General features: G+C 41.0%; 1 protein-coding gene across 2 annotated transcripts in view; it reads left to right on the top strand.

The window, feature by feature from the left end:
* Positions 1 to 24373, top strand: part of PIP5K1B (phosphatidylinositol-4-phosphate 5-kinase type 1 beta) — a 102492-nt gene that overhangs the window by 37913 nt on the left and 40206 nt on the right. Inside the window, exons 4-7 of one of the 2 annotated variants that reach the window (XM_054986632.1) lie at positions 6772 to 6902; positions 14538 to 14655; positions 20981 to 21133; positions 23238 to 23537. In XM_054986632.1, coding sequence (XP_054842607.1) covers positions 6772 to 6902; positions 14538 to 14655; positions 20981 to 21133; positions 23238 to 23537 — 702 coding nt within the window. The remainder of the gene's footprint in view (positions 1 to 6771; positions 6903 to 14537; positions 14656 to 20980; positions 21134 to 23237; positions 23538 to 24373) is intronic. The other variant, XM_054986633.1, reaches the window with a different exon arrangement.

Here is a 24373-nt window from a genome sequence, read left to right as displayed (position 1 = left end):
CTGTTTCCTGGAAAACCTGTTGAAGGGAAAAACAGGTCTGGGATCCTTAAAACACCAGCCCCTCATATTCCGAAATATTTCCTGAAATATATGGGACCTGGACACCAGGATGGCCAAGAATCCCAAATACTACTCTGGATACCTAAATATACAAAAGCCTCATCCTAATAATATATATTTTTCAGGTATATATTGAGACTAGATGTATCCAAGCGCGCACATCCCTATAAACCATGCTACAGAATGATAACCATTGACAGCAGTGACATGTCTTCTAACTGCATGATGACGCACTCTGTTGATGTAGAGAGTTGGCTGACTATTGTTGCACCTGGTAGGGATATATTTTACCCCAAATACCATTTGCTGAAGCATGAACATCCTTGAGTACTTTACAGGAGAAAATTTTCTTTCACATGGCTTTCTTGGGGATATTTTATTTAGTTTAACTTTCTCAATTCCTTCTTTCTCTAAGTCCAGGGCTCTTATTTAGTGGTTACTCCCGTTATACTCAGTATTTGAACTGTGTAGGGTTCTATTGCTCATGTTTAAAAATTCTTATGCATTAATAATCAGGGTTTTTTTTGTTTATATTCATTTCACAGTAACACATCTAAGCAGCCACACCATTTATAGAGGTTTAGTTCTGTTTCTCCCTGACCCGGATAGCCAAGGCTATCCTGATCTTGGAAGCTAAATAGGATCAATCCTGCTTAGTACTTGGATGAGAGACCACCAAGGTAATATAGGGTTGCCTGCAGAGGCAGGCAATGGCAATTCACCTCTGTTGGTGTCTTGCATTGAAAATCCTACGATATCGCCATGTTGGCTGCAACTTGATGGGGGGGGGGAGTTAAATTTTGAGAGTGTACATAAAAAGGAAAAAAACAATACAACGAAAGTTTTCATTTGTGATTAGACACCTCCTCATCCACTCAGTCATATAATACAATCATACAAGTATTCCTGAGACATACTGCTATTTTCCACGTGCTTGCTGCAAGAGCTAATTCTAATAACCGTAATTCTCTTTTCATTGGGTCATGCCGTTTATCTTCAGGCTAATAATAAAATTGGCCACTGTACACGAGTCACATAAGAAACAGAAATGGATATACCTAAAAACGCATCACAAGATAGTAAAATGTTTTTATGCTATTAGATGTTTTTATTTACCTTTGTTAAAAGTGACTACCTGGTTTCGATGCATTTGGGGGCGTAAACCTACTAAGGTACAACAGCAGTAGTTAAAAGGATTACAAGGATAATTCTTAGACAGGAGTATTTAATAGGTCCTAAAACCTTCTTCTGTGAATTAAAAAAGTGTACTGTACTATTAGCATTCAAATAATTTCTAAGATGAACACATAGATGAGAAATTCTTACTATCTTAGTATGAAGTGGTTACTGATTAAATACCAGATGACACCCATAAAGTTACTGCACATATCATCTTTATTTCCAGTTCTTCTAGTCAGTGGTTTGAATGGTGAGCATTCAGTTGTTGCTATGTATAAAGTACATATAGATTAAACACAATATTCAAAGTAAATATTGCTCAAAGGAGGAAAAACCTCATTGAGGTTTTGTTTTGCAACGTTGGAAACAGGCCCTGTAGTTTGGAATGGGAAATGAAGTTGTTAGTAAAATGTTGTTTGCAATCAAATATGACCGGGAGAACAGAGTGTTTCTCTTTAATCAGAAGAATGTGATTGAAACCTGCCTTGTTCTGTGTTATTGGAATTGCAAAGTTTAAAGCAATTCGGTTGATCTGGGAATTCAGTATCACTGTATGGCTCGTGATATTCAATATCTAAATCAGATTATGTGATTCTTTTAACTCAGGTATTTAATTCCTTTGATCCTTTTCACAAGATATAGGAATAATGTGCAAGCAGAAAATAAAACCATTAGATTGCAAAAAAGAAGATACCTTCAGTTTGAAACTGCAATAGGGAAGTAATCTTACAGTGCGTGAGACCTGGGGAGGGACGGCAAGATGATCACCCTGAAATATTGTCCTTTACTAGTCCTGGACAGATGGTTAGACATTAGCTGTGAGGCTTTGGGAAGCTTTTTTGCAGATAAAATCTTGTACCTCTGTCATGACCTGCCAGCCGCAGTTGATAGAGTAAGGACCACACTGACCTGTCCAGTTACTTCCCAGTTTCAAACCTCCTGTTTCTGGGTAAGATGATCGAGCAGGTGGTGGTGGAGCGGCTGTAGGTTTTCCGGGAGGATTCTTTTGTCCAGGACCCATTCCAGTACAGCTTCTGTCCGGGCCATGGGACAGAGACAGTGCTGGTTTCCATCACAGATGATCTTTGTAGATACCTGCATTGAGGCAGATCGGCGTTGCTTGTTTTGTTAGATCTCTCAGCAGCGTTTAACATGGTTGATTATGAACTGTTGACCCACCGGCTCACCGATGTGGGGATCCAAGGGACTGCCTTACAATGGCTTGTCTCCTTTCTTCATGGTTGGGGACAGAGGGTGGCGCTTAGGGAGAGGTTATCAGGACGCCAGCGGTTGGTGAGCGGCATCCTGCAGGAGGCGATGCTCTCCCCTTTGTTGTTCAGTCTTTATATGCGCCCCCTCACCCAGCTGGTGTGAAGTTTCGGACTGGGTTGTCACCAGTATCCAGATGACACCCAGTTGTATCTGTTGATGGATGGATAGCCTGACTCTGCCCCAGATGTCCTAGTTACAGCTTTATGGATGGGTGAAGCAGAGTCGACTGAAGCTGAATCTGGTGAAGATGGATGTCCTGTATTTGAGCCATGGGTCGTTGGATTTGGGGATCCAGCTCCCAACCTGTTCCGGTTACAGACTCACACAGGCAGCAGGCAGGGGAAAGTTCCCAAGTTGTTAGAGCATGACAAATCACGGTTCCAAGGTTCAGGCACAGGTTAGACAACACACAGCTTTGAGTCCAAATGGGGTATTCCAGAATCAAGCCCACAATAACAGGCCAAGGTCAGAGATGAGGGAATCAGTTCCAAACACAAGCAGCAAAGCCAGTAGTAAGCAGACACGTTCCTTCCACACAGCCACTCCTTTCTCTGCTGCTTTTAAGCCTCACGCTGCTCAGCCACTTGTGCTGCCTCATGCACCTGCCAGCTGTCTCAGTCCTGCTCCTGCAAGCACTCATCATCACTGTTGATGCAGGGCCGGTGCTGTGCTGCTAGCTGGGCACTGCACCTTCTGGCTTGGAGGGCTCCCTTTGCCCTCCTCTGACAGCGCTCCCGAGGCTCTGGTGATGAAGGGGGAGAGCTGGCCTGCACCTGGCTTTCTGTTGCCAGCCCAGGGCTGGGAAGCTGACGGGGAGAGCTGGCTGGTGCCTGGCTCTCTGCTGCTGGCCCAGGGCTGGGAAGCTGAGGAACTAATGTGCTGGGACCTGGCTATGGATCCATGTCTGGTCCTTCAGAGACTGCCTCCTCCTGCAATGCCTCTGCCACTGGCTGTGGATCTGGGTCAGGTTCGCTGGCTGCCTCTTCCTCAGAAGAGTCCTCTGTATCTCTCTGCTCTGCTGGGCTGGTCTGGTCCATGACACGACCTTTGATGGGGTACCACTTGTGCCCGTTCCATCGCTCAAGAATCTTGGAGTGACGCTGGACTCCTCTTTATCAATGGAGGCTCAGGTCATGGCAGTTGCCCAGTCTTCTTTCTTTCATCTTTGGCAAGCCAGGCAACTTGCCCCTTACCATTCAACCCATGATCTAATGACAGTGATCCATGCAACAGTCACCTCCAGATTGGACTGTAACTCACTTGTGTTCCACAATGGAAGAAATATGGGATATAAATATAATATATGAATCATGGAATGTTGCTGAAGGAATCATTCATGAATAGGGCCCTCTTATATGATACAGAATCTTTTAATTGCATTTTACCTTTAACTGCTTAACCTGAAAGTGCAGATAAAATGGATACCCAATATTGTTATACAAAAGTAATAGGTTTATTATTCTATCATATTCTAGCAGTCATAGTAATGCTTATATTCCCAGTGAAAAGACCTATTCTGTGTTTCAAACTATCATCATTCTTCAAATATTACTGAGAAAGAAAGACATGGTTGCTATTTCCCCATACATTTAACCACCTTTAAAGAAAGCAATCAAAGGAATATTTTTGTTGATATTGTGAGTCTGCAGATTATATTTAAATGGTATAGTAGTTATTTGGGGAAGGGAGAAGGAAATTGTATACATTTAGATAATGAGGGAGGGAAATAAGAAGACTGAAGTCCATTTGTTAGCAGTCATTGTGCATGAAGGTAGACAGGAGCATTAAGAAGTACCTCTGATATTAAGCATATTTTAAAGGTCTTGTTATGCAGCCACTATGTCATGATCATATGCAGGACTGAAAGCATATTACATTGAGATATGTCCATAGTTTTTGTGCAAACAACTTAAAACATATGATTAAATAGATGATCAATGACTTATGTACAAATGCAAATTACTTAAAATTCTCTAGTTTATATTGTCAACAGTATCCTGTTTCAAGAATAGCAGACCTCTTTCTTTTGTGCTAGCTTAACTTAGTCTGTGTGATAGCACTTATTTGTATAGCATGTAGGTGTAGCATCCATGAAGCATGCATCTTTTTGTGCATAATAGTAAACTTTATGATGATTATAAAGCTGTGTTTTTTTCACAGCTAAGGCTTTATGATCATCATCTTAACTAGTCAAATTAATAATAATAACAGTATGCTTATATGCTGCCCTTCTGGGCAGTTTAGTGCCCACTCAGAGCAGTGAACAAAGACAGTTTTATTATTATCCCCACAATACAGCTGGGGAACTGGGCTGAGAGAAGTGGCTTACCCAAGGCCATCTGCAGAGTTCATGGTAGTAGCGGGAGTCAAACCAACAGAGTGCTGATTTGCAACTGAACCTTCAACCACTACGCTACATCAGCTGTCCACCCACATTGGAATACTATTTACCTAGAGACAGACTGGAACCTACATTTCATATATTTGTTCAGTGAAACTGAACTAGACAATGTACCTTTTGGAGGGCGGGGGGAATGAAAGGAAAATACCACTATACTGCTTCAAAAGAGTTCACCAAGGAGAAGCTCTGGTGGTGGGAACTAATGGTTTTCTACTGTTCTGCAAGCCCTGTTTGAATGAGCATCTGGTTGCACAGAAGTAGTCATGTCATGTGTAGACTGTGCCCTGTGCATTCTTCTTGGTGCAAGAGCTCAGTGAAATGCAGGTAGTAGAGAAACTTCCTAGTCATTATATTTTGTCTTTTAATGTGTTTCTAGGGCTTCCAACCATGTGTCTGGCAAGGACCTAGCAGTGTGTAATCTAATTAGTTAAATGGTCTGTTCTCAGTTCCTTGGTTCTAAGAGCAGCATGCCTAGCCAGCTCCTACAAAATCATGGTTAAATAGCAGTCAGTTTCACTTCATTTTGTTCTGCATAGTAACAGTTGATAAAGAATATGCAACTTCGAAAGTTTGTACTGGTTTTATAAACAAGTTTGCTCAGTAAAATTATTGTTTTAGTTCTCTCTGTGTTAGTTATCTAAGATGCAATTGGCAGAAAGAAAAATTCCTAAGGAGATTTGTAGGAATGTTTAACTTCCACTTTCTTTAAAAAAAATGAATAATCTGTACTTAATGTAATAGCATAGGAATTTAAAAAAAATTGACTGGAGACCTATGAAAAGGTCTCAGCATTTCAAGCAGAATTCAGTAAGTGTGAAGGTGAATCTTTTAAAAGTAACCTTGCTTCCCAGTCTTCATACACAACAGCACACTAATTCTGGCTGTTGCTAGCTTTTCCTTGACCTTCGGTGTCTCATTCAACTCATTAATGTATTATTCAGTAAGATGCCAACATGGCATCATCTGGAGCTCCTCTTGGTCCAGACCGCAGCTGCTTTCCCTGCAAGGAATATGTCCACCATCTCTGCTGTAACCATCAGGCTCAGAGTTGTTGTTAACCACATCCTCTTTTCCAATCAGAGGTGTCTACTGACTGTCACTCATCAGCTGCCTTCTCCACTCTCCTGGGGTCCATATAGCCTAATTGGCAATGGGTAACTCCATAGTGTAGAGGATCCAAGACTCCTTATATTACAAGTGAACAAATGGATGCCGCTCTAAGAGAAAAGGAGTGAACCTTGGAGGGGTGTTTGCAAACAAAAGGAGGAAAGGCAAGCTGCACATTTCTCTCCTCTCCTGCGAGGACAATATAATACTGACCAGAAGCTATTATGGTTCCTCCATAGCTTGAAGAGTGGCAGAGTCCTCTTCCTTTCTCTTACAGATTCCTTCCTGTAGGTCAACCCCATTCCAGATTCAGAAATGTGGTAAATGTTATCAGCTGTCTGGCAAACCCAGGTTCATTATGCAAGTATTTTGCCTGGGTTTTGGATTAATTATTTGGGGGTGAGGTTAGAACCATGCACCCATCTTCTCCCAACTATTTTTCTACGTATCTGTTGGATGCCAGCTTTCAAGTAGTGATTCACATAGCTGAATACTATCTATGTAAGTGTCCTAACAACTCTTTTGAATGATGGACTTTCCATTCACAATTGTGATGTGGGATTTTTGAGGCCTAATAGTTTCTGAAGCGAATCCAGCTAATGTTTGATTTTTCAAAACAGACTCTTCCGGACTGCAGCTAGAGGGAAGCCAAGGCTTCCAGTTTGTCAGGAATTTTATAAGGAGTTCATGTGCCCTTGAAAACCCATTTACAGCAAGCTAATACTTGAAAATGTTTTGTTGTTTCTTTGCAGACTGCATCGTCAGCTATTAAAGGTGCCATACAACTGGGAATAGGATACACAGTAGGTAACCTCACCTCTAAACCAGACAGAGATGTACTTATGCAAGACTTCTATGTAGTAGAAAGTGTATTTCTTCCCAGGTAAGAACATCAGATTCCTCCTCCTCCCCAGTAAAGTACCCATGCCTTATTTATTAATGTATTACAGTTTTCTTCCACTGCTCCTTCAAATTGTTAACTCTCCCATTTCATTATATTACATTTTCTAGTACATTTGTCCATGTTGAAGAACAATAATATATTTCCCTGCTGCAAGCAAAGAGGCATTGTTTTGTGAGTAGAGCTGGGCACGAACCAAAATACAACCCAAAATTCAGCACGAACCAGGCCAGTTTGTCAGAGGCCATTTCTGATTAACCGCCATGAACTTTAGGCCGGTTCATTTTTTGGTTTGTCACTGCAGACAGCCTGGCGCCGATCAATCAGTTTCCTAGGCAATGGGGGATGGGCTTTCTGCAGACCTGCTGCTGACACAGAAGTGACCTTCTACTGACCCAAAAGAGATGATTTGCAGATCCGGAAGTGACCTTTTCACGAACCAAACGAACAGGTTCACGAACCGGGGCAGGTTCGTGAAAGTTCATGGTTCTTGGTTCCTGAAATGCGATGAACCGTGAACCGCATGGTTTGTTTTTTTCCTGGTTTGTGCCTATCTCTGTTTGTGAGCATTATATCAGAAATAAATGAAAGGACATAATTTCATGTACAATGAAGATTTAATGGGAGAGTCAAATAATAAGCTTGTTTTGTGGAATGTTGCAATAACAAATGCAAATTTAAAATACAGGTTCAGTTTATGGTTAGAGTTGAATCCTGCCAGTTTTTTCAGTTACTCACTGAATTCCGCTTCTTGCCCCCATCCCACTTGGCTGTTGTTCATGCAGAGCCCATGCGTCCCAGGATAGTTCTTTTTGGGGGTCAAATGGCACCCCCTCTTCTTTCACGATTTGCAAACCTGGCTTTATATATCTTTTGAGGAAGAAAGTTGTGTGGGTGGGTTTGAAAATTGTGATGAGAGGTGTTAAAGTGGAGAGTCAACTGGATTACTCCATTTTCCTAACTGAATTTAATAATAGCATTATCTTTAACAGTTCTATCATTTAGCATATACAGCACCTAGAAACTTCTTTCTATATTCCTTTCATATCCGCAATTTTGAAAATTCATCTAGTTATTTATATTTATTTATATGCTGTCTTAACATAAAAAGTGTTCTGCTTAGCAATATATTATCCAATATAGCAAGTTTCATGACTTATAGAATTTTGCTTTCATAATCTAAAGGATCAGTTTAAAACACCACAAGATATGCAAGATGATTGAAATAACATGTGCTAGGATTGTGTTACTACTCCTGTCAAAAGGCCACCACCTGCTGGCTGCAAATAGGTGTACCAAACACATATGGCAGCATTTTAAAAGGGAAAACAGGATGGAAATTGATAGTGGGGAAGGTGCTTGATCTTTGCCCCATATTTTTTTTTCTGATCCAGATTGCCCTTTTGGAAGCTGCCTTTCCTTGTTGATAAAGGGGGGGGGGCGCAAGCTTTTGGTGTTATTACATGCTTTTTGTGTGCATCATGTGTCAGGTCTACACGTACAGCCGAATGAAGGTTACAGGTGAGCGCCACGATTTTTAATGCAGACTTTTGTAAAAAGTAACCTGCAGGAAGCAACCTAAAATACAGCATGGAACAGGCAAAACAAGAACTTTTCTCCTTGTTGTGATAATTTTTTACTTACTGTAGGCTGAAGAGTTCTCATTCTTCTGTATATGTAGACCAGGACATTTATCGCGGCAGTTAAAAGGCTGGGAATCATTGGCTGTGATCTTGCTGTGTATCACGAATGCAATCTGGTAATATTTGTCAGAGTTGTGAGAGCTTGCTGAAGGCAATGCAAAGTTACTTAGACTCGGGATTTTATACTCTCCTCAGCACTCTATTATGACAATGAAGAAGCATTGTTATAATAGATTCTGCGTACTTGAAATTCAGTAAAGGAGTCCTGTTTTCATTGCAGTACAATGACACTGATTCACCAATGTAATAGAGCTGCTTGACAAGATAGCCAACAGATGCATTTCTTGATTAAGTAATTGCACTAAAGCAAAACTTGTACATGGTTCACTGCCTATAAAATTGCCCCATTTCTGTGTATCTAGGTTTAATAGTCAGACCCCACAGCACTAGAATGTCTGTAAGTAATTGGTGCACTTTTGAGATAAGATAAAAAGACTAGTCATTCTGTTTGTGCTGCTTAGTTATTCAGGAATTTCCAGTCAGGTGCTGATTTCTGGAATATTCATGTTTGGAAGAATGGAGTTCTGGAGACAATTGTTAGGAAACAGTATTATCCTAACGGAGTTAAAGCAGAGTAAAATCCTTTGAAGTCAATTTAGGTCAATGGATGTAGAAGGGTGTAACTGATTCATGTCGGCCTCCCACCTTTGGGGTGGGGTGGGGGTTCTCCCCACCATTGCACTTGCTTAATTTATTTCATTATTTTTTGTATGTTGATTTTAGTATTGTTGTTTTCTTGTTTTTATTGATTTTAACTTGTTCACAGCCCAGAGCCCCTGAGGATGGGCAGCATATAAATTGAAATATAAATAAATAAATAAATAAATAAATAAATAAATAAATAAATAAATAAAAGATAGTGTGGTGATCCAGCTGTGCTCTGCAACAGTGGTATTGAAAAATACTGTACCTCTGTGGACTTCTGCATCTTTGCACTAGATTATTAGTGTAACAAAGCAGAATCTACAGGTTTGTAAATTCTAGCAGATAATTACTTTGGTTCAGTTGGTTACTATGAGGACAGACAATATAAACAATTTTAAGGGTAAGGGACATTTCTTAAAATACTACTTTCCCCTTCCTTTGGCAAGCTCTTTATTCCTAACAAGTTGCCCATGAAGAAGGTTGTAGCTTATTAGATTTAAAGGCTACTTTAAATGTAGCTGTAGAAACCCACAGTATAGATTTGAATTAAATAAATTTGAAGGTAAAATTTAAATTATATAAACAACCTTGGATATAAACTATGTGTGCTGGCTGAAAGTTGACATTGCCTAAATGTATACTTTGCATTTAGGTAATACCATGAAGTTGCATTGGCATGGCATGCAAATGAATACTCATATTTCTTGCAGAAATTTCCTAGACAAATTCAATGTTTTTACTTTCATAATTCCACAGCACTAGAATGGCTGTAGCTAATTGCTGCACTTTGGAGATAAGAGATGAAGAGAAGACATTCTGTTTCTGGTGCTTACCTGTTCAGGAATTTCCAAACAGATGCTGATTTCTGGAATAGTTTTCATGGATTTTCATGGTATACCTCTGAACACTGGAGCACTTATTGGAGTTAAAGGAAAGAGGAGACCTCTCCCCTTTCCCTTGAACTCTAAATCAGACACCTAGGTGCTGCAATAGCAGATATTGACTATTATTTACATATTCATTTTTATTGTAACAGTAAAAATTGCAATTTTGTTGAGCTTTCCTGTTAGTTAATAAATGAATGCACTCCTCTATTTGATAATTTTTTAGACTTGTGATCTTATGATTCATAGTGCAAGTGTCTGACTTGCTATGTATCAGAGAGGATTTGAAAACCAGAGAGAGAACTTAAATTTTCCTATAGATCTTACTGTATTTTACTCAAATGCAAGATTAGGGTTGGGGGCGGGGCAGGCATGCAGGCATGCTATCAAGAGGGTGTTGTCATAAATTCACATATAATTTACAGTTATGTCCAATAATTAAAATCTTTTTCTGCTTAACATTGTGGGGAGAGTCGTCTTAGAGTAGTCCTTTTTTTGAGGAAATATATTGGATATTGCAGTGACATACTATAAGCTGTGTGGAGGAAGTAATAAACTTTCATAGCTATTCTGTTTATAGGCTGGTGCTGCCGTCAATATTGTATAAGTGTGCTGGAAAGTTGTGGCTACATACAGGTGTTTTGTAGCTTTCTACAAGCCTACAACTCTTTAGAGATCAGCTGGGCAGTTTTTCGCTAAGAATTAAGAAATATGTTACGGGTGTAGTTAGGCATTTAAAAAAAAACAAATCCGGTGACCAACTCAGAGCATTAATCCCTCCTTCTGAATGTTAAACAAGAATATTTCAGAGAAAAATAGCAAAAAAGGGAGCTGGTATCTGCACACTGTTCATCTATAGCTTCTTTTGATGCTGTAAACAGAGACAAGACAGAATGTCACACTCTGGTAATCCTTCCTGTTGCTCCAGTTTTCCTTTGTTAGCATGAGTAAAGATTAAACAGGGAGTAGGAAGAACAATCAGGAAAATGAACTATTTGCGGGGCAGAAAAACACTATGAGAATGTTGGCAAACTCAGTTTCAGAGCACAGATATTGTTCTGTTGTTTGCTTTCTTCAACTTTTCTCTTTTTCTTTTCACTTTCTCTTGAAGAGTGTGTCATTCCCAGAATATTATCAGTAGCTGCAAGGGCTTTGGAAGGACTTTCTTTATCAAGTGCTGTTGGCAGTGTGTATAAGATAGTTATAGCTCATTTCACTCTATATTGCAGGTTTTGGCAAAGAAAATCTCAAATTCATGTCCTGCTTAGCTCTCCTGCATTGCAGAAGGTTCTTTCTGCTCTCTGAGGTGCAGTGTCTTAAGCAGCAAAGCAGATCAATGAAGTTGGCAAACAGTTTTTGAATATGCAAACATGCTTTAAAATTAAGTTAGGATTATTTAACTGCTTGTTATGTGCAATTTTCATTCTCTTCCATGGGATTTGCCCTGGATCTGCTTTCAGAAAATTGCACTGTTTTAGAGAAAAGGTTTACCTATTATCTGTGACATATTCTAGGTGTGTGTGCGTGCATGTGTATGTGTGTGCACATGCACGCGCGCAGAGGCTGTACCTATTATGCACAGAATCCCAATGGATTTTTTTCTTTGGAAAGTTTGAAACCATGAGGTTTGAATAATGAGCTGACTTTGAGTTGCTCTTTGTAGAGATTCTCTGACAGTACATTGATTTTTTTTCAGAGTTTTTATCGATTTCTGTATATGGATACTGTAAAAGGGATGATTGGTCCCTTTAAGTAATTTGAAGTGAATTGACGGGGTGCTCATGGCCAGAGATTTTCTTGCGCCACATCTCGGGATGATGGCTTGGCTGCACTGCCGATGCAACCAGGCCAACCATGCACTCATGCATTTGGCCAGCTGAAGATGCAGTTCCAGTGCCTGTGCTGTACGGAGTGCTGAGGGGCTGGCCCGGGGGAAGAGGGGAACTACTTTCAGTCGCAGGAGAACGAACAGGTGGGGAGGATGTGGTTGCTTCACGTAGACTTTATTGAACTGCCAAGAGTGAAGAGGATGTCTGGCTGCATGTTGAGAACTCCTCTTGGCCAGGACAGGAGCTGCACCCGTTTGCACAGAGGCCAGAGCTGTGGGTGCTCAGTGCTCACTTGCAATCTCCCCTCTCCTGCCACCACTGCTACCACTCTGAGAAATTTGCACCCCCTCAATGAAAAGTGAGACCAGAAAGGCAGTGGGACATGGCAAGGGTTGCTCCTGCAGTTCCTGGCATTTCGGGTCAGCCACCCAAGCCTCAGAAAGGCATCTCCTTAGAGTTGAGTGGGGGTGGGTTCTGGAACAAATGAAACCCATTAGAAACCCCACTGGAGGTGATGGGAGCCACAGGTGCCCATTGACTTGGAGCAGCTCCATTGAAACATATCACTACATCAAAAAGATGCAAGGGAAATGTGGTCCTCGAAAGCTGTGTGGCCAGGGACCTGGCCTCGCACAGGCCACAGTTGGGTCTGCCATATCCTGGGAGGGCATCCACAGCCTGGGGGAGCGGCAGCAGCTCTGTCATCACAGGTGCTGCCTGCAAACAGATGAGGGATGTCCCTCTGACGGGTAAGTGCTCCTCATCTGCACCTGGCTGTTCCGTTCCCATGGCAGTTTGGAGTTCTTATCCTGTGAGGGAGACAATCATAGGGTTGTGTGACCAGCGCTACAGGGGAGTTACAAGAGCAAGCGCCCAGTCAGCCCAACCAGCAGCCATGCCCTTTTCTCTTGCCAAGGGTGGAGCTCAGCTGAGGGAGTCTGAACAGAGCCCTGACATGGGCTGCTGGAAGCCCTTCACCCACAGCTATGTTGAGCATGGCTCCCTGATGTACTGCCTCTGTGGCAGGCATTGGCTGCACCAGCTCATGTTCGTGGGTTGCACCCCTCCCCCAGTGAGCCTCAGCCTCAGAGGCCAGCTTTGGGTGTGTGTGCAGGTGAGTGTGGAGGCCGGTGTGAACGAGCAAGCCAGCTAGCCGCCTCCTTAGCTCCTTCTTATCTTTTGGTGTGCCCTTTCCTCCCTTTGAGCCAGGATTCAGGAGATGGGAAACCTGCAAGGGAACTTGAGTGGTGGTAGTTAGTCAGACATTCTCCTCCTGTATGTGAGTGCAAAGCACTCCCTGAATTTCACAAAGTTTCCCCTCTGTACTCTTGCTCTGCCATCCTGAGCATCCTCTCTCATCCCACACTCCCTGACAGAGCCTCCGTCCTCCTCCCTACTTACCTGGGTCATGGGCACCCTGGCCAGAAGTTATGTAGGGTGCCTGAGAAGATGATTGGGCATGGGGAGGTAGGCTCATCCACCAGGGGGGCATGAGCTGATTGGTCCCCACAATAGTCAGCATCCTGTGGTCTGCTGGGCCACTTGGGGAGGGCTGGCATGGTGGGGAGGAATGACTTTCCCCATACAATGGGCACATATTTTTTGCAGCGTAATTTTCTGCTGCAGTGAGTGTGTTCCTGCACCCATAGCAGCTTAGGGAGCTGACTAACTCATGCCCAGCCCTCAGGCCCACCCCGCACCACCCTGGGCCAACAGCGCAGGGTTTTATGTCGCTGTTATGCTGGCACCCAGCTACCATGACCGGGCACTGGCGAGAGGCTGTGGTGGAGCAGTTCTGGGCCTCTGCGCCAGCATTGGGGGGTGGGGTTATGCTGGCATAACTCCTAGTTGGCTCCCTGTGCACTTTTGCCCCCCCCCCTCAGAATTGCACTGCCCAGGTATCTTGTATCCCTTATTCACCACCAGAGATAAAATGCTAATTGTTTAGGTTTTAAATTTGCACTTTAAGACATTAATGTTTCGTTCCTACTATAGCATGTTACTGAGAAAGGACTGCTCTGTTGTGGGGATTTTCTGTCAGTTCAGCTAATGGTCCAAATTTAATAGACCATATATTTTGTTCCACTTTGGAGCTGCAATGTAGCTCAATAAATAGTGTTCTTCAGTGGTTCATACTGCTGACAAGGGACTAATTCATGCATTTTGTATGGCTGGCTTCCTGCCTTGATTACAGTGGGGTGTCTTAAAGGAAGAGATACTTGCCTTTCTGTTGGACATTTCCTATGTTCTGTATTGTGAATTATAAGAAGGAAAAAATGAAGACTGTCAAAAAAGGATCAATGTGGGAGTTAGGAAAAGATATTGGATATTCAGTCTATAGTCAAAGAAAATTAGTTGGTGAATGAATTGCATTTCATAATACATGCTTTAACATAAATGATAAATAAGTGATAAATTGCACATTCAGTGGATACTATAAAGGAAAGCAAAAATGCTGTGGGAAAACCAAATGAGGTGAAAAAGAGTGGACAGGTTAAGATGTGTCACTGCCTTTTTAACCATTTATGCACAATGCCTTTTCTCTTTCTCCTTTAGTGAAGGGAGTAATCTGACCCCTGCTCACCATTATCCAGACTTCAGATTTAAGACATATGCTCCTCTAGCCTTCCGCTACTTCAGAGAACTTTTTGGTATTAAGCCTGATGACTACTTGGTAAGGATTCTCATTTTTTTCTCCTAGAAAAAGATATAAAAATTTGTGTTTGAACGAAGAGGTGCAAGTGCTTTGCTCTAGAATAGGAAAAGCGGTATTTTTCTGAGGTGCCATTTCTCAGTGCTTGTACCTGACATCCATCAGATAAAGAATTCTGTTTACTAAGTGTGTATGAATCATATCCAGGGAGTTAGTACAATCTGTTCTCTAGTGGAGGCTTAGAAGATTTCCCTGGTAAGTGTGGCAGTTGAAAATACAGCATTCTTGAGTGCTAGCTTGAGGTATGGAGATACTGGATTCTTGCTAATACTATGTCTTTTAAACTTGTATCTATTTACCCTATGGTATTGTTTATGAAATGTCCTTGATACTGTATTGAAATGTACTTGATACTGATTGTACTAATCTCATACTGTGTAATCCGCCTTGAGTCTTAGTGAGAAAGGCAGACTATAAATGACATCATCATCATCATTATTGATAATAATGATGATGATTCTATGTGCTGCCTGCAAGCCCTTCTAAAGACTCTGAAAGGCTCGAGGGCTGAACAGTCATCTGAGCCTCTCCCCTCCCCCCTCTCCCTGCAGCCCATGTCAGTGGGCTTCTTTCTTCAGCTAAAAGAAAATATATATGCATGTAATCTTTTCAAAAACCATATGTGTTTGACATCAGAATTTAATAACGCGGTATTGTCTCAAACTAAAAGACCAAAAAAAAATCACACTAGCAAAGTGCTCCACAGCTTCTGCAGACAAGATCCTCCCATCATTCTCCTAAAGTTAGTGGGTCTCTGAAACAAATGTTGACAACAGTGTCCATCAGGAGCTTGAACTTTACCAGTAACTATTCATTCCTGCTCTTGGCTCCATTGCCCTAGCCAAGCTATTGGTCTGACTGGGGCTGTGGTGAAGAAGAGGACAAAAAAGAATACTAATTAGCTGTATGTTGATTACATCTGCAGGTCAAACAGGATAATAAATTACATCCCTCTATTGAAGTCAGTGGTCAAGTAAATGGAGGATGGGGTGGGGGCATCCAACGTACCAACACTACTTCTGCTCCTGAGATAACATTTAACTGAAAAGTATTGCTGCTTACAAAGAAAAGAATCTAATCATTGCAACCCCAGCCGGAAGGAAGAGACAGACACAGGCTTGGAATTAAAGGGCTGTTTATTAAATGACCATAAAGATAAAGCACGGCAGGAGCTAACTAAGTGGTACAGGTCAAGCCCTGGGGTCAACTCCGGACCTACCGCCTTGACCTGTCTGGGCGAGCCCCACGCCCCGGATGTAGGCCATCCTTTGAATGGCTGCAACCCGGCCAGCCAGGCAATGGATCCCCCCATCAAGCACCTAACGCCCCAGCCGTATGGCATGAGGGAAGGCCTTGTGCTTGGGGATCCCCGCAGGCTTCTGCCAGTGTGCAGTAGCCGTAAGCAGACATACCACCCTTAATGGCAGACCCTGTCCCCATCCATGGGGAAGCGCCACAGGGTGCTCACCAACCCGCACCCTGGCTAAGACCCGGGTGCCTGAGAAGGGAGCCTGTCTCCTTTCCTCCAGGGCGGGCCGGCAAACGACGGCTCCCAGCTTGAGCGGCTTTATGCCGCTGCTGGGAGAGCCGGATTAGAAACATTAAAACGTAGTCTTATTTGTCAAAAGCGATGAGGTCCCCTCCATTTGTGAAGCATAGGGCAGTTGTTTTCTTTCTGTTCTTGTCTGGTACAATATGTATTTAGAAAGTCTGGCTCAGCTATACTTCTAGTTCTTGGCTAAGTATTTAATCTTCAGCTTTTTGTTTGCCCTAAAAACTAACGTGCTAATTGAAAACTCGGAAACCAATGGGTAGTTTCTGGTTCATGTCATTATTTCTACTAAAAAAAATTATAATTGAAGTTAAATACTCCTGTGGATTTTGATGATTGAATTCTAGTTGAGAGACCTCCATCTGTGAATTGCCTTATAATTGTCTAATTTAGTACATAAATATTTGCTTCAATATATTGTAACCTTGACCTGTAAAAATATTATCTCTAGAATATCACCACTGTACTATAAAAACTTCATTTTGCAGACATGCATATTGATATTCATTGAAATGTAAAAAGCAGGTTTCTGCATGCAAATAGACTCTAATGGGTGCAATAGCTTGGACCCAACAGAGTTTGAACAGAATTCCACTTGAGGAACAGGGCCTCCTTATTTCTACACCTCCTTCCACTTGGAAAACAGCTGATCCTACCATTCAAAGGGATGGGATGTCACTGTGGGGGCTGCATCGGGAAGGGGGAAATTTAGGGTCTATCTCTTGTGCAGACAGACATGCCTTTTGCTAATGTAAGGCCATCTTGGGCTCAAATCCATATCAATATGTTGTGCAGAGAATGGATACCTGCTAGTACAACTCTGCATTGCCATGTTTAGATCCTGTTCTTCAATAGCTGTAAGTACAATAGCACGCAGACAGTGTTGCATTGTGCTTGTGATTCGCTATAGTGGGTCAACCTTTTCTTCATGTCTCAAATATGACATGTTCATCAAACATGAGGTCAGTATTTTTAAAATTGCAAATTGTCAAAAGAGGGGAGGAAAGATGAGGAAATAGTACATTCATCCTGTTTAGCTACTGCTGGCAGAGTCTGGCTTTTTGTTTTCCCTAATGTTAATTTTTTGTTTAATGATGGTGGTAGTGGAGAGTGCCCTCAAGTCATAACTGACTTATGGCAGGCAACCCATGGCAGGGTTTTCAAGGCAAGAGACTAACAGAGGTGATTTGCCATTGTCTGCTTCTGCAACCCTAGTCTTCATTGGAGGTCTCCCATCCAATTACTAACCAAGGCTGACCCTGCTTAGTTTCTGAGATCTGACAAGATCAGGCATTTAATGATGATTTAGGTGCTTTGAACATATAGGATAGGCAAGCTGGCAATTAAATGAGACAATATCTCGTTGTGAAATAAAAGCACAAAAAACGAAAGTATAAAGTCTAGTTAAAATCAAAGCCAGAGATTTCCTCTTCAAATGCCTATTTTAAGAAGTATGTTTTGTGCACTCTTCTACAACTGTACACTCTGATGGGCCTCCCTGGTCAGAGCATTCCAAAACAAAGTTTGTTTGCGTGGAGTCCCCACAGGAAAAGGCCTTACAGCTGATATTCTCATGTAAAGGGACCATTAGCAGAGTTATTCAAGTCGGTCTGCCTCCTCATATGCAGAGAGGTGCTCTCTGATTTATTATGTGACAGGAAAAACGGGCAAAGCATCAAGTTGCCTTAAAAAATCCACATTTTTAAAAAACAATTGGCATAATTCCTCTTTGCCCTAAAATTGGGTAGTATTACATTTTTCTGTAACAAATAAGAGTTTTGTTTTTTCAGGTTAAATTTTTTAAATCATGAACTTTATGTGAAATATACTCAAATCAAATCATAGTACAGTTTTGCCCTTTTGGTTGTATTTGGTGAGTAATAATGGAATAGCAAAGAATTCCTCCACCATATTCTGTCTATATATTAATAAAACAATTTAATTTCAATTTAATTAATAAAACAATTTAATTTGATGTTAAGCACAGCCAAAAGCATTTTAATTTGAAAGCAGGTATTCTGTTACAGTGTTGGTAATATTTACCTACAGGCAGCTTCTGCATACAGTCTCTCTTCATTCATCATGTAAGATATGAAACCTATCATATATTTAAATTGAGAGTTTCACAGCAGCAGGCCAACTAGAGGCACTGGAATTGTTCTTTTATACATGAGGAGCATTGGAGGATGAAAGATGGGGAATGTTAGGTTTACATTGGTAGGGTACAACTTTGCTTCTGCTTCCATCCTTCAGTTGTCTATCAAAAGAATACAGCAGGAGGCACAGTGGGGCTTGGGAAACAAGAAATACACACACTGGAACAGTTTGCACAAATCAGTTGTGGCTGGAAAGTATATATATTGTTGGCGTTCAATAATTAAATTCATTGAATGAATATAAATATATATGTTCTATACAAAAATTAGGCATGGCCTTTTGGTTCAGGGTTATTGGAGGCAAACCTTCTTAAAAAGGCATAACTGAGGGGGTTCAAGTGCCTTTGTATAGTTAACCATTGTTGCACCCAAAGCAATGATAATGTTGGTACTTATTCACAAGAGCCAGTTCACAATCATGTTTCATGCTGTACTGTGCTGACATTCTAGAATCTTACTGCTCTAGAATTGCTATTTATACCTGAGGCATTAAGCCTTCGTGAGTCTCTCCCTTCTTTTAACACAGTTATAGCTGGAAGAAAGGGATTGTAAACTGTCTTTGCACTTAAATATCAGTTGCATTTTAATTTTAGTTTTAATTTACTTCATGTTTTATTATGCTTCTATTATGGTTATGGGCAGGGGAGAATACTATAATTTCAATTACAGATTTTCTTTCCAATGAATAACAACAACATTCGATTTATATACTACACTTCAGGGCAAGTTAACACCCACTCAGAGCGGTTTACAAAGTATGTCATTATTATCCCCACAACAATAATCACCCTGTAAGGTGGATGGGGCTGAGAGAGCTCCTAGAAGCTGTGGCTGACCCAAGGTCACTCAGCTGGCTTCAAGTGGAGGAGTGGGGAATCAAACCCGATTCTCCAGCTTAGAGTCCCGCGCTCTTCACCACTACACCAAACCACTACACCAAAATGACATAGTCTGTTTTCATTGAGCTCTCTCCTTGTTATCTTCTGTTTCAAGAGCACCTGCACTCTTAATTTTAATTTAATTTATTAGATTTATACTCCGCCCTCCTCACATCAGCGGGCTCAGGGAGGATAACAACACAATTTAAAACATATTCAGCTATCATTAAAAATTAAAAATTACTACATATTATCATTAAAATTACATCTATACACACACACACAGAGAGAGAGAGAGCATAATATTGATAAATTAGTGTATGTTAAGAATGTATACAATTTCCTACCAGAAAATAATAGCCATGTTGCAAACTTGCATGAAAAATCCTTTAAATACAGTTCTGTCATGAAAAAAAAATCTAGGTTAAAATTATTGTAATATCAATTCTAAAATTACCACAGTACTTAAGAACTACTTCAGAAATGATATAGTATGTTACAAATTAGGAATGTTGTCATTTAATGTCAAATAATAGTAGTTTTCTAATGTTTTAGGGAACTTAGCAAGATTATTTCTTACTGTTAATGAAGAAAAAAAGTCCCTTACAAGGGAATCTAAGCTAGCATTTTTTAACCTAGTTAAACACGCTCAGTAGCCTGGGTTGTCAAAAAGCTATCATTTCCTCTAGTAGAGCTAGGTACACAAACAATACTATATTAAATATTTACTCTTGAGTTGCCATACCTCAAAAGTTTCCATTGGATAAATTTCTTCTGCATTATGTCTTGTTTTCCTTCATAAAGCTTGTAATAAGAAAAATTAAGTAGTTTTCTAAGGTGTTTATGGTTCCTATTTTTGTCACCTTTCACAGCATGGAGCGTGTTGTACATGAGGAATCAATCTCTGTTCTTACCAAGCATAAATAAAAATTCACATAAATATTTTGGAGGCAGTTAATAAGATCCAGTTATATGAATTATGTATTACAAAAGCCAGTATGGTGAGAACGTTGGACTAGAACGTGGGAGACCCAGGTTCAAATTCCCAGTATAGTATGGAAGCTCGCTGAATGACCTTGGGCCAGACACACACTCAGCCTAATCTACCTCACAGGTCTGTTGGAAGGATAAAATGGAGCAGAGGAGAATGATGAAAGCTGCTTTGGGTCTCCATTGGGTAGAAAGGTGGGGTATAAATGATTACTTAAATTCCAATCCTTTAGATTCATGAAGGCAAAACGACTAAACCCAACCCTGTATGGCGAATGAGGCTCCTCCCAATGGATTCTATCTGCCTGGAATGTCTCCTTTCACATGTCCTATAGCAAAAACTAAGAATTATGCAAGAAAGAAAGAAAAGTTGTGCCTTTGCAGGCTCTGTAGGTTTTAATTAGTCTTGCACAAGAGGCATTGCCGAAGAAATACACTTAATAAGGAAAGGTTTTAAGTAGTACCTGAAAAGTCTTCTGGGGTTCTCGTATGCCAGTTCTCTCCAAACACAGTGGAAAAGAAAGTTTGTCAGATCTGGGTGAGCCTGTTTGTGCTTCATCAGTTCTAAATGGGCTTGCCATTCTAAAGTAACTGAGTATTGTAGAATGTTTAAACACCGGGGCCTTTCATGCTTAACCTACTTTTTAAAAAAATAACTTTTATATTGCTGTCACCCATAGCGTCATTAACATTTTCCCCTCTATGTTCAGTATTCAATTTGCAGTGAACCTCTAATAGAACTATCCAATCCTGGAGCCAGCGGATCCTTGTTCTTTGTCACTAGTGATGATGAGTTCATAATCAAAACAGTCCAACACAAAGAAGCCGAGTTCCTTCAGAAGCTGTTGCCTGGCTACTATATGGTAAATATGTTCAAGTGCCAGGCTTTTTCCTATTTGGTTTTTCTTTCTTTCTTTTAGTTAATTTTTACTGATCCGTTTAACAAAGTGCTCAACCACTGCCCATTTTTCTTGTGGATTTTAATACTGATTTTGTGCTTCATAACATGTGAAATGAATTATGTTTTAAAATTTAAGCTTAATAAACTGACATCCTGATCTTAAAAGCTGGTATATGTATTCATGGCATTACCTGTGTGAGCTACCATTACAATTTGTAAGATCGTTCTTGCATTTCTGTCTTATGTATATGAGTGCTAGCAGCATAAATCATAGGTTTGACCTGTTACTTACTCACTCAGTGGCTCAGGGGCCACATATGCAGGGCTTTTTTTTTTGGAAAAGAGGTGGTGGAACTCAGTGGGTTACCAGCACAGGACCACACAATCTCTTTGGGTCGGCTGGAACAAGCGGGGAGTTTTTTAAAGTTTAAATCGCCCTCGGTGAAAATGGTCACATGTCTGGTGGTCCCGCCCCCTTATCTCCAGACAGAGGGGAGTTTAGATTGCCCTCCGCGCTGCTCCAGTGGCGCAGAGAGCAATCTAAACTCCCCTCTGTCTGGAGATCAGGGGGCGGGACCACCAGACATGTGACCATTTTCAAGAGGTGCTGGAACTCCGTTCCACCACATTCCAGCTGAAAAAAAGTCCTGCACATATGGCTCTTTGACATGCCAGCTGTGGCTCTTCTGAGGACTCTTCTCCATTGTGACATCCAACCCATGTTTTAGGAAAGTAGGAACGGCCATAGCCCTGTGCAGCTTATGGTTGGCAGGGAGTTTGCACCTTGAAACAGCCACTAGTGGAGGTACTGGAGGACAGGTAAGCTGCAGACTTTTCTCAACTGCAGGTTTTGTGTCGTGGATGAAAATAAAGGGTCCATCCTCTCCAGCGATCTCCCGCCCTTCTCCCATTGTCATCTCAGCATTTGGGCACCTGCCAGTAAGAGAGCAAGCTGGCATAGGGAAGCGAGAGTAAAACCACCACCATAAAAGCCACCCAGAAAAAGAACAAGTTGCCCACGGGGGGGGGGGTAGTGGTTTTACTCCCCTTTCTCCATGGCCAGCTTGCTCTGTTCTAGGAATCTTGGTAGTCTCACCGTCTCACCGGAGCGGCTGTTCCTCATGCTAAGGAAACAGCAAGAAGATGAAGAGGAAAGCCTTCCTCTCATTCTGAATACACAAGGGTATCAGAAATGGTGGGGAGAGACAGCTGTACATGTTCAGAGATACTCAGGGATTTTTTTAAAAAACCTCTTGGTTATAGTTACATGCTTAATATTTGTATCTTGCATTATTGTATGGATTTGTTTGGTTGGGTGGCATATGGCTCTTTTGATGGATGATAATTGTGAATATAATGCTCCATGAGCCATGGACTGAGTACCACTAACCCATTATGTCTAATTTGGAATGACCCCATTGCAGTAGTTGTCTGTTCTAGCCTTTTTCGACCATCCAGTATTTAACTATGTAGGGTCTTGTTTTTGTAAAAATATACTGCTCTGAATTGGATAGATAAGCTACTCCTGATCTTTCATTATGGTTGAGAGGTTTGGAGCTGACATAGGATTAAATATACTCACCTCAGCGAGAATTCCTCCCTGGTTGTAATCTTGAACCATTAAGGGTTACATTAATACCAACATTAACCTCCATTATCACTTAACCTGGTTTTTCTTTTAACCGGGATCTGAGAGATGATCATGGAAACTGGTTGAGGGGGGGAACTCTGGTTAGTTTTTGCACTGCTTAATGTCAGTGCCAATAAAATATTTAACTATGATTAAGGCGAGTGCAATTCAAGCTGTGTGGGGAGGAGTTTGCAATCTGGTAACTGTCTTCCATTCTCTGTATTTTGGAGTATGATGCGTTCACCGACCCAAACTATCAGGCAAACCATTCACTAAAGTTTAAAATGTTTTTAACTTTAGTAACAAAGTAACTGGTAGTCCTGAAAATTACTACTAAATTTCTGACAATTGTGTGTGTGTTAATCAGTTTGATGTAGCTGATGTTAGTATGGTTCACTTGTAATGCTGCCATCTTTGGTGTTTTTTTTTTTTAAAGAATCTCAACCAGAATCCAAGGACACTCTTACCAAAATTTTATGGACTCTATTGTGTTCAGTCAGGAGGTATTAATATCAGGATAGTTGTGATGAACAATATTCTGCCTCGGGCACTGAAAATGCATTTCAACTATGACTTGAAAGGCTCCACGTACAAAAGGAGAGCATCCAGGAAAGAGAGAGAGAAGTCTAATCCCACCTTTAAAGACTTGGACTTCTTGCAAGACATGCATGAAGGATTATATTTTGACTCAGAAACCTATACTGCACTGATGAAAACATTACAGAGGGATTGTCGAGTAAGTGAACTCTTTCTATAGTTGTTTAGACCATGATCCTGCTTTTGTATATCTAGGTAAACACTGCAGAAAGATAATTGCTGCTTTTAAACAGTATAAAGGGGAAAGTCACAACATAAAAGAAAGGACAACAGACATGTAGCAGAAGTGGTAGTCTTTGGCCGTGCTGTGTTTTCATAGTTTTGTCTTGGTTTTCTCTTACCTGTCAAAGTATACATGTCGTGTTTATTTTTCATCATCTTTTCCCCACTCTGTCTAATTAATTACGCCTTACTTTGTCTTGTTCTGAACAGATTATAATAAATCTTCCATTAACCACTTTTAAACCTCTTGTTCTGTTCATCGTTCTACCACCCATCTTATTTTTTCTGCATGCAAATATTGTTCCACTTTTGATTTCTGTACACTGGTTATCTTTTATTTCAGCGTTCAGTATACAGTCTCGTTACTTACTTTCAAAGACACTTATCCTCTAGTTTCTAGTTATCTTTGGTGGTGAAGAGTGCCCTCAAGTCTTAGATGACTTTCGGCGGCCCCTGGCAGGGTTTTCATGGCAAGTGACTAACAGCGGTGGTTTGCCATTGCCTGCCTCTGCAACCCTGGTCTTTGTTGGAGGACTCTCATCCAATTGCTAACCAAGACCAACCATACTTAGCTTTTGAGATCTGACAAGATCAAGTTCACCTGGGCTATCTATTTACTTATGTTATCTATAGTCCACCTTTGTCTATAAGACTCAAGGTGGATTTGCCGGGCCATTCAAATAGGGAAGGGATTATAGAAATTTGAAAAAAGAAGAAATCCAATACAGAGCTGAAGGGAAAATAACGCTGAAA

This window comes from Eublepharis macularius, chromosome 8 (genome assembly GCF_028583425.1).
Source record: "Eublepharis macularius isolate TG4126 chromosome 8, MPM_Emac_v1.0, whole genome shotgun sequence".
NCBI classification, from domain to species: Eukaryota; Metazoa; Chordata; class Lepidosauria; order Squamata; family Eublepharidae; genus Eublepharis; species Eublepharis macularius.
This window is presented reverse-complemented; position numbering and strand designations above follow the sequence as displayed.